Source organism: Plasmodium inui, assembly GCF_000524495.1.
Source record: "Plasmodium inui San Antonio 1 unplaced genomic scaffold supercont1.3, whole genome shotgun sequence".
NCBI classification, from domain to species: domain Eukaryota; phylum Apicomplexa; class Aconoidasida; order Haemosporida; family Plasmodiidae; genus Plasmodium; species Plasmodium inui.
The window spans coordinates 505684-517196 of NW_008481837.1; the positions used below are offsets into that span (position 1 = coordinate 505684).

General features: G+C 39.4%; 2 protein-coding genes across 2 annotated transcripts; both read left to right on the top strand.

Moving 5' to 3' along the window:
• Window positions 1-5200: 5200 nt before the first annotated feature.
• On the top strand, window positions 5201-6067 carry C922_00951 (ribonuclease H2 subunit A; the record flags this gene model as incomplete). The annotated part of the gene is made up of 1 exon (XM_008816560.1): window positions 5201-6067. The coding sequence occupies one exon, from the start codon at window positions 5201-5203 to the stop codon at window positions 6065-6067; it is 867 nt and encodes a 288-aa protein (XP_008814782.1).
• Window positions 6068-9059: 2992 nt separating this feature from the next.
• Window positions 9060-10541, top strand: C922_00952 (hexokinase; the record flags this gene model as incomplete). The annotated part of the gene is made up of 1 exon (XM_008816561.1): window positions 9060-10541. The coding sequence occupies one exon, from the start codon at window positions 9060-9062 to the stop codon at window positions 10539-10541; it is 1482 nt and encodes a 493-aa protein (XP_008814783.1).
• Between the last annotated feature and the right edge of the window lie 972 nt (window positions 10542-11513).

Below are 11513 nucleotides of genomic sequence, written 5' to 3' on the forward strand. Positions count from 1 at the left end.
AATTAATAAAAATCAAGTTAGACGCCATATCGTCCTTGTACAAGGGACATTACTTCTACAGAGCGGAATGGAAAGTAGCAGTTATTACAATTCAAAAACAACAAAACAGAACACAACAAATCACAATGTGAACAACCCAAGAAGAGTAGACCTCGATGTGAGCCCGCGTAAGCACGTAGGCATAACCTAGCGGCACTGACGAAACTAATTATGTGTGTCCCTTTTATGCATGCACAAAATTAAACACAAATAGGAGAGACACTTTTGCTGTGGGTATAGCAGATGCAATCCCCATTTATGTCATGAGGATTTCAAAGGCGCGAAAAAAAAAATAAAAAAAAAAAACTGAATACACTAGAGCTTCAGGGGCGGAACAAAAAACATATGCATATCTACTAAAACGCTACAGCGTGGGTGTCTGTTCTTTTATGCGACGTGTATGTGTCACTATGCTTCTGAAAACGGGGTTTGCATAAGAAGCCTCCCCACAGGAGTAAACACAGTGAGCATATCTTTATATATAAATACACAAATATGCAGATGCACAGGCGAGCATGCATCTACACACTGCGCTGTTACTGCAGAGACATATGCGTGAGATGTGAACACAGGAGGGTCTCAACACGAGAAAAAGGTTAATAATTAAAACGGGTGCAAATCTGTACAGCAGGATGATCGAAACAATGAATCGTGGAATTCACAGAGCACGCATGATGGTTGCATAAAAGGGAGTCTTACTCTTCTCGCCTCTTTCGCCTAAGCGTATGTTTTCCAACACATAGGCATTATTATATGTAGCTCACAAAATTAAGCGTTCATGCGGGGGACATTACATATAGGTATCTGGGTAGAGCGCAGATAGGTATACTTATGTAACACTGCTAACACTGCTGTGCGAAAAAGTCATGTTCTTTAACATGACGCGAGGACCGCGACAAAGGGATATAACCCTACGGAAGTTGCTCGAATGTTGCCCTAAGCGGTGAAGCAATACTGCTACGCCTTCGCACCTGGGCATATATATAGATACATATATACACTACGCATGACTACATACCATCGTATGTAGCACATACGTGAAGGCTCAAAAAGCATATGTCACGTACATGGCACTATGTGTTATGCGTTCCGCTCTTATCTATATGCACAAGCAGTTGTACATCTATGTGCATATAATATGCTGTGATTTTTTTCTTTACAAAATTATAAAAAAGCAAGAAAAATATTTTTTAATATGAACAACAAACGAATCAAATGTACAAATCGAAATCTAACGACGGTATAGTATATGTATATACGAAAATATATATAAATAAATATCTATATAAATATATATATGGCATATATTATATATACGTACAGTATATATGCGTACATTATATATGCGTACATTACATATGCCTACATTACATATGCGTATAATTACATATGCGTTCGTTACATATGCGTTCGTTACATATGCGTACAATTACTATGCGTACATTATTATATGCGTACTTCTTTTTGTAACTTTATAAAATCGAAGAATGAAGGGGATAGAAGAAGGGACTATCTTAGCTTCTATTATATATCATTACTATCTTTTTTTTGTTTGTTCAAAGGATAAATAAAAAAAAAAAAAAAACAGCTGGCTAAACGGGTTTGATATAGTTAGATGCAAATTGATATAGATGTACATAACATATACCATCAGCGCGGGATTTTTTATAGCGATGGTTTACCCCGTACTTAAAAAAATAAAACAAAAAAAAAAATAATAAAGCGTGTATTATTTAATTATGCTAATATAGTGTTACTTGTCATGCAACTTTAATGGTAAAGGTTACAAAAATATAGAGGTGGTATGTACGGCGTAGGCATATAATATATGTACTACTGCGTTACCACTACAATACAGGGGATGTAATTTTTAATACATGCAAAAAAGCAACTGTGCCTTTTTGTTTTGTTTCCTGGCGATTCGACCGAGTTAACCAAATTTTGGTTATTTAAGGGAGGGTTGTTGAACCCTTTAGTTTTTGCGCAAAGGAGAGAAAAAAAATAGTTACAAAAATGGGGGCATATTATATATATAATATATGTAGTATATAATATGTACATAATATTCATACCTATATAATAAGCACAATACTTCTACCGTAGGCCTTACTTCGCTTCTGGCCTTAGAACCGCCGAGATGCCCCGCGAAAGGAGGGGTTGGCACCGCGGCACTTTTTTGCCGCGATTCGCCGAGATATATTCACTATGATTCACCCCGACTCGACGTGAATCTCGCGCGGGTCTCTGCGCAATATTACCTAATATTTTTTTCTCGCCTCAATCGCAGGGGTGAGCGCTGCTATATTATATGACTCATCGTACAGTACAGAAGCGATATTGTTGCATCTATATGTGTGCATAATATTTGCGGGTGAATATTCGCGTGCATTTATCTGTGCTGCAGACGCGGGGGTTGCAAAATTCCGGCGCGCACCAAAAAATTGTACCCCAAATTATCAATATAGGTACGAAATAAATATTTGTATAGATCAAAATATAGTCATTAACATATGTACATCTGAGGGGGATGAAGGGCCAGCGCGGGGCCAAAGCGGGGCCAAAGCGGCAGAGAAAAAAATGTAGCAGCTTCCTACGCATATGCGTACAGTACATTTATGTATACATATGGAGTAGGCGTGGCAAAATAGCATTATGCCAATTTTTGCACTAGGCGACGTTTACCCCTCCGTTTGTAATATGAAGGCACAAAAAAAAAGAAAGTTGACGTTTTTTTCGCTGATGGGCCTACATATGATTCTTCTGCGAAAAGGTACATGTATATTTATTCATCCATGTTATACATACGGCCACGCTCTGTGCATATAGGTGAAGATAGGAGCAGTCTTACGCTTTTTCTTTTACATGTTTTTTTTTTTTTTTTTGCTGAAAAAATGGTTAAATAATTCTTCTCGTTCTTCATTCGCTAGCTGGTTCGCTTGCTCCTTTTTTTTTTTTCTTTTTTTCACATCCCTTTATGGGTTCTCTGAGCCCATCTAGTTGGCACTGCATCGGTGCGAGGTATGCGCTTAGTGCCATCACGTAGCACACGCTTCCCTTTTTTTGGGCCACTTGAGGAAAGCTTTTACGCTTCACAAAATTTGCAACTGCGGTGTTGTTCACCTCCCCCACATGAGTGCGTCGCCACTCGATAGTGTCTCTTCACCCATTTTGTAAATTTCATTTTGCGTATTGCAGAGCGGAAGAGTTGTTTATCCGCCCGGTGGGGTCTCCTGGTCTCTTTGCCAATTTGGGGGGGACTTATTTCCGTCCATCCATCCCTTGATCTGTATTTTATTTTATTTTTCTTTTTTCTTCTCTTTTATTTATTTATTTTTTTTTTTTTTTCTCTTTTATTTATTTATTTATTTTTTTTTGTTTTGTCTTCTCCATCTTGTTCGTCCATGCAGCTCTGCCTCTCCCCAACGTAGGCGTAGAAAGCCGCCTCACGAACGCAGAACTGACGAACCCCTTTTTTTGGGGGGCAGCACAGTTCGTTTAATGTCATAAACAGGTTTGTCCTTCGAGAGTATCTACACGATTTCGTAGCTTCTCCTTTGTTGGAGAATCTTCTTTCGGTTTAATTCTTCACCCGCGGTTTTATTCAGGTTTGTCTTTTTATTTTACATTTTGTTTGTCTCCGTCTCAGGGGCGTTACGCGCTTTGTAGGGGGGGAATTCCTCCACCTCGTTGTTCGTGCAGCTTGCAAATATTTACCCATGCGCATGTCACTTCACTTTTAAAAAAAAAAAAAAAAAAAAACGTTCAACTGTTACATTATACCTCAACTAGGAACAAAATGCGAACATTTAACGCCAGATTGTCAGCAAACATTTGCATTACCCTCCATGTGAATTATACACAAAAGGAAGATAAAAATTTTGGAAACTTTTTTTTTTTTTTATGATAACAAAAAACACATTTACAAAATGATTTGTCTCTTATCACAACCTGCACAACAATAATGTCCGACGTCCATGGTGAGGCAATTCCTTTTGGGCAGTTCCCTCCAAATACGTCCAACACGCTATGTACCGTCAAAAAAGGAAAGAAGAAAAAAAAAAGGGAACCTCTCCCTCATTGTGTAATGATTTGTTTAGTCTCCCAACATTGGTCCACCCATGCTTGCGGCTGGTACCATCGCCGTTTCAAATTTGTCTCCTTCCGCATGTAGAACCGTCCAATCATTTCTCCCTGCGAATGCGCATGTATTCATGATAGACACAGCAGTGAATGGCAAAAAAAAGCTCGCGCCAATTTAGGAATAATAAAAAAAAAGATACCTTGAAAAAAAGGAAAAAAAAAGCTGTAAAACTAAAGCGAAAAAAAAAAAACTCTTTTCATCTGTATGTCCGATTTCAACACGCGCAGTATGCTTAATGTCTCTTTGCTCATTTAAAAAAAAAAAAAAATGCTACAGATGTCGCAAGAGTCATGCCTCCATTTTGCACTTTCAGAATCGCTTGTCTTCATGTGAAGCGGCTCAGCTGGAGGCAACTTAACCGGATGCATTTTCACATGGTTTGTGTTTTTCTCCTTTCGGAATTCCGTCTTGAGGAGGTTCATTTTTAGAAATTAACATCGTACATAGGTTGCTTTTTCTATCCACTCGCCAGGGAATAACGAATCAGGACGCACTTAAGGCCACTTCTCTCTGGGCGTCACCATTTTGTAAGGGGATATATTTCCATTTCATGAAAATAATGCAACAGTTGGTTAAAAGGTTTCGCTAATCTTTTACTCTCTTCTCTGCCTCCCCCCCTGGAGTTAGCACCCTCGTGCGTGTGTGGCATTTCGTGTGCTCACCCCATTGTTTTTTTTTTTTTTTTTTTTTGCATCCACCTTTATTCAATATGTAACGCGAAGGGGCATGCATCATTTTTAGATTATTTAGAAAAAACATAAAAAGAACTCACACGCATGAAAGATGTATGCGTCTGTGAGCATATGGTACTGTACTGTGTTTATGTAGGGACCCCCCCTTTTATTACTTTCCACTGTGCTCCCCGGTGCGCACGACGTAGGAGAGGCTGAACGGACACCGTGCTAGCCATTCTGGGGGGACCTCCTAAAAGACCAACCACGCTGCGAAGCAAACCTAGTCACCTGCACATAACACGTGTGCACACAGCTCGCATATATTAGCTGATCACTCCCCCTAACCATGGAACCGCTCATTATTGACAATCTGTACAAATTTGGGGACGAGGAGGTCCGGCTAGGCATCGACGAAGCTGGAAGAGGGCCCGTACTAGGGCCAATGGTATACGCAGGATTTTACTGTAACAAGGAACATGAAAAATTACTAAAAGAAATGAAAATTGACGACTCGAAAAAAATAAGCGAAGCGGATAGAGAAATGATGTTCCTGAAATTAAACAATTCAACCTTGCCATTTGGATGGAGGATACATGTGCTAATGCCACAAGACATAAGTGCCAAAATGTTGAAAAAGCAAAAGTATAATTTAAACGAAATTTCTCATGATACAGCAATTTCCATCATTGACCATGTTATAAGTCGAGGATGCAATTTGACTGAAGTTTTTGTAGACACCGTTGGGAAAGCTAGTGTGTATGAAGAGAAATTGAAAAAATTATTTCCACATATAAAATGCACTGTTAAGGAGAAAGCCGATTCTTTATACCCAGTCGTTAGTGCTGCATCTATATGTGCCAAAGTGACACGTGATTTTCTCATAAAAAAATGGAAATATGAGGAACCGCTAGTTCATATTGACAAAGGGTTCGGATCTGGATATCCTGGGGATCCAATAACAAAGAATTTTTTAAAAAATAATTTCGACTCCGTTTTTGGCTTCCCAAGTATTGTTCGTTTTAGTTGGTCCACTGCTGACAACCTGTTGGAGACTATGGGTGAACAAATCGAGTGGTACGATGACATCGAAAATAATGACTCCAAAGCGATAAAGAGGAAAACGCCTTTTGATTACAGCAAACTGCAAAAACCGTTGGTGCAGCGATCTGTCTTTTACTCCAAGGTCGGCTTAGACCTTGTGGAGAATTTGTGAAGAACCTTTTCTCCCACTACCTGAGCGCAGTTGCCCCGGCAAGAGATACACAGGTGCGAAACTTTTATAAGAAAAGAAAGAAAAAAACTCACCCACCTACCATTTTTTTTCCTTTTAAATGCCCACATAGGGGCGACTTTTTTAAACCTTCCCAAGTGACCGTCCTAAGAAGGTGACCGAAATTGAAGGAGAAAAAAATGAACTGCAGAAAATGGGATCACTTGTGGTGGAACGCTTTTTGACTGCGAAAAAAATGTGCCATTCGTCTTACTTTTTCTTTTCCCATTTGTTTTGTTTGTTTTTTTTTAATTTTTTTTTCTTATTTTTTATTTTATTTTTTTTTGGTCACCCCGATGTTTGTAAACCGCTAAAAGGCTCCGTCCACACTGGATAGCGGTGCATCCACCATGCTACAATCTTTGCAGCTTCTCTTAAAAAAGACTTAACACTGTTGGAGATAACGAAGAGCCAGAGGCTGTTACGCCCTCCTCCGGTTTGACTTAAAGGAAGCACACATTCCTGGACGGTATTCCCCCGAATGGGGACAAGCAAGAGACAGCCGCTAAATGCAAGCATGTGGCACTTCACCTGCAGCCGCGCGAGTGCAGCCTGTTCAGACGCATTGACAAATTGCAAAATCAAATTATGTGTGCCGTTGAGTGAAGCAAATCAATTTTAAGAAAGCGCCACATGGATTATCCGCCTAACCGTTCTTTGTTCTATTCACCTTCCGTTTTCCCATTTTCATTACGTGTGGTTGTGGCAGCTGTGTACTGGCCACTTTCGGGAAGCATCTCACCTGCCTTTTGCATATGCGTGCACATATATAAATCGTCAACATGCGGGGGGATTTACACTTCAAAGAAGCCATATGCCATATGTTACGCAGTAGGGGATGGAGGAAGCGGTAACATGCTCATTTTTCATATTCTCCTTAGGGAGAGCTTAAATGAAAAATCTCCCCCAAGCCACACCCCGTGGTAGTCAGGGAGGGAAGGTAAACATGAAGGTTATTCAAAAAAAATAAAATGAAATAAAATAAAATAACACTCGTGTGGGCCTGTTTTTAAAGGGTTATAAATGTACGCCTTATAACACCGGTGGAGGGTGTAGAGAAGGCGTCTGGAAAAAATACGCCAAGCTCCCACTGGCGCGTTTCCAAATTGACAGTGCACAAAAGTGAGAATGGTGAAAATTTGTAGTTTCCCTTAGGTAGCCTTTTTTCTTTTTAACTTCCTTCTCAAGTTCCCTTTTTGCATATTTGCACTGGTATAACACTTTCGTTGGGGGAATCTTTTTCTCCTTCCAATTTCGCCTCCACATGGCGGTGCCGCGACTATATTTTTCCCCACGACGAGCAGTTGACCCCTTCCGCACGGCATTACAAAAAAAGAAAAAGAAAAAAAAAAACGCATAGCTTTGCACACTTTCAAAGGGGGAATTTCCCCTTAAGATTAAGTTAGCAGAATGTAATTTTCGCCAACACTCACATGTATTTTTCCTTCTGGCTACGTGTTCCCTTATATATGTTGTCTTGGATCGAATATTACACTAGTATGGCAGTTTTTTTTTTTTTCTTTTTTCTTCTCTTTTTTTTTTTTCTTTTCTTTCCATGTGATTTTGAGCACGGTGAAGAAAAATAGTTTTTCATTTTTCTCCTTCCACGCGTGGGGCGGGGTTAAGTATTGTATATATAATAATATATATTTATTTAATACTCCCATATGCTGCGTGCATCCCTGCGCTCAGTTTCCTTTTTTTATTTTTTGACATCCCCGAATGCATCGTGTTTGAGGATATTAAATATGGGCATTTTATATGCATACAATGTGGGTGGTAATACCGTCGTGCGCACTTATTACCTTTGTGTGATAAAACATTGCGCCAATATAACACATGCATTTTTACGTACTTTTTTGTAATTTCTTTTCACCCTCCCCCTTGGTACGCATATTTTATACAAATTGCCATTTTTTTCAGTTCGACTTTTTAAAAAAAAAAAAAGATTTTCCTCTCCCACCACGACTTTTAATTTTATTCCCCTGAGTACAATATGCCGACATTTTGATATTAATCCAATTCATACGATTCACGTTACATGTAAATGTATACTATATGTATATAAGCAATTTTATGTATACTATGCACTCTGCTTCCTCCCTCCCCCCACGCTTTTTCACGTTGTTGTAAATTAAGTTACCATTTTTGACTGCCATGATTGTGAACATTTTTACATACGTTAACCAAGTAGACCACTTAACCATTTACTTTTAGCTTATGTTGAAGATACACCCTTATACGGTTTATAAATTTGTGTGCCGAAAAATCGTGATTTGTTCATTTTTTTTTTTTTATCATTATATAGAGCAAATAAATCGTTATCTTAACTTTATTGAGCTGAAAAAGGAAGAAAAAAAACAAAATAAAACAAAAAAAAAAAACCGTTGGTATATATGTCACATGCATGTATCATACATTTACATAATTTTCGAATGAAGAGCAAATGCGACCATTGTAAATGTGACTAGGTTCCATCTCTTCACACGAAATGCCAATACGATGATATTACTCTGCACGACTACCACCCCCCTGCAGTTTTGAGTGATGCATTTTTTCCATCTTTTTTCATCTTTTTCATTTTTCTTTTTTTTTGGGGCCAATTGTCTGTAAGCCTTCCCAATTTGACGCTGGCATTGTGAAAACTCACCACATAATATAGCTGTCAATTTAGCCCATCCCCGGTGACTACCTCCACATTTGTAGGTCGCGCCCATATATAAAATATATACGTACAAATATATTCTTCCATGTATACACCCATCCCTGTGTGTCCACCCCGCGAACGCTACTGCGAAACGCTCGAGGCCCTGCTCGCCTGTACACACCACTAGGCGTATGTGTTCACGGATATACGCATACATGCACACGTAGTTATCCTACCGTGCACCCTCCCTTCCTGCGCCCTTCCCCTCTCTCCCATCGAACTGCCAAAATGAGCTACTACAACTTAGAAAAAGACGACACCGTGTACGAGAAATTAGACACCATCAAATGTGACATCCCAATTAATGAAGAATTACAAGCAAGGATAAAGAAACATGTCAACCAATTGCGGATTACTTATTCCACATTGGAAGAATTTGTTGACAATTTTGTGTACGAATTGAAGAAGGGATTAGAGGCCCATCGTAGACACCCAAATTTATGGATTCCTCACGAGTGCTCCTTTAAAATGTTGGACTCCTGCATTTCGGACATTCCCACCGGTCAGGAAAAAGGAACCTACTATGCAATCGACTTTGGAGGAACAAATTTCAGAGCTGTAAGAGCATCTCTAGATGGAAATGGCAAAATAAAAAGAGACCAAGAAACGTACAGTTTAAAATTTACAGGGACATTTTCACATGAAAAGGGCTTATTAGATAAACATGCAACTGCGTCACAACTGTTTGATCACTTCGCTGAGAGGATCAAATACATTATGGGGGAGTTTAAAGATTTAGATATCCGTGAAGGAAATAAAGTAGGTTTCACATTTTCATTTCCGTGTACCTCTCCATCCATTAATTGTGCAATCTTGATGGATTGGACAAAGGGATTTGAAACAGGCAGAGCTACAAATGATCCTGTGGAAGGTCGTGATGTGTGCAAACTAATGAATGAAGCTTTTGCAAGATCACAGGTACCAGCAACGGTTTGTTGCGTCCTTAATGATGCCGTTGGCACACTTATGTCTTGTGCTTATCAAAAAGGGAAAACAACTCCCCCATGCTACATTGGTATCATATTAGGAACCGGATCCAATGGATGTTATTACGAACCTGAATGGAAAAAGTACAAATACTCTGGAAAAATTATTAACATAGAGTTAGGCAATTTTGATAAGGATTTGCCCCTATCCCCCGTCGACCTAGTCATGGATTGGTATTCAGCCAATAGGAGTAGACAACTTCTTGAGAAAATGATTTCTGGAGCCTACTTGGGAGAAATTGTCAGAAGGTTCATGGTTAATGTTTTACAAAGTGCATCGTCTGAGAAAATGTGGAAAAGCGACAGCTTCGACTCCGAATCTGGAAGTGTCGTACTAAATGATACTTCCCCCAATTTTGAGGAAACCAGAAAAGTAGCAAAAGCTGCATGGGACATGGACTTCACGGATGAAGAGCTATATGCCTTACGTAAAATTTGCGAGTCTGTTTATAATCGGTCGGCTGCTCTAGCTGCTGCTGCAATAGCTGCTATAGCCAAAAGAATTAAAATTATCGAACATTCCAAATTTTCTTGTGGTGTAGATGGCTCTCTGTTTGTCAAAAATGCTTGGTACTGCAAAAGGTTACAGGAACATTTGAATGTTATCCTGGCTGACAAGGCGGAAAATTTGGTCATTATTCCGGCCGATGATGGATCGGGAAAGGGCGCAGCAATTACGGCAAGTGTCGTTTCGCAGTTCAGTAGCATGAAACAGTTGCCCTGAGGGATACATCCCCATTGGTAATCCCAGAATGTACTTTTCTTCCTCGTAATGAAGGATCCCAGCAGGACCCCTTTGCGAGGCATTCCAACAAGACCACGTTATGTCGCTATGCTACATCAACACTGGCATCGGGCGCGCTGATTAGGAGGCAGCCGCCTAGGGAGAAACTTTTTTGCGACCACGCTGCTTATTACTTACCACGCACTCCTCCACATTGTTCACACGTTTTGACAATTCAACCCGCTCCACGAATTGCCCCCCGGGTGCCGAGGCACGAGCAAGAGTATCATCAGGCAAAATACCACGTGAACGTGTGTCAGTTTGCACCTTCAGCGCATGCGAATTTATATCTATGCCATCCATAGCTTTTATTCCATGTATTCCTTCCTTCTTTTTTTGCGCCAGTAGGCTATATGTCACCCCACAGTGTCGCACTGCTATGACGTCGTGTAGTAAATACACATGTCCGTTTTCCATTGCGCTTATGCATATGTTGTATTTTTTTTCTCTCTTTTTTGCACACATGATTGGGAGTAGTTTACAAGATTTGTACCATTTATTTATTTTTTTTAAAATAAGCCTATGAGTTATTTAATTGGTACACATTTTAGACAGTTTCAAAGATTTCTCCTGAATACACTTCAACATTTACGTGGTTGCATATGTTATCATTACATTTTATACTGCCTTCAGTTGCGCTACACTCTCCACTTTATGCTACTATATATTTAGTTCATTCCACACCACTCTTGAAATTGAAAAATTTTCCCTTTCCCCCAATTTTTCTTTTCTCTTTTAATTCATCTTATTTCGTTGCCCCAGCTTAGTTTTCCCCTTGGTGTTAACATTTTTGCGATAATTAATGAGCCCTATACATAATACGTATGCATATTTATAAATATGTATGCGGTCTGCAAATTGTATGTTTTCACTTCACATAATTGAAGGTAGCCATATTAAGAAGAAAAAAAA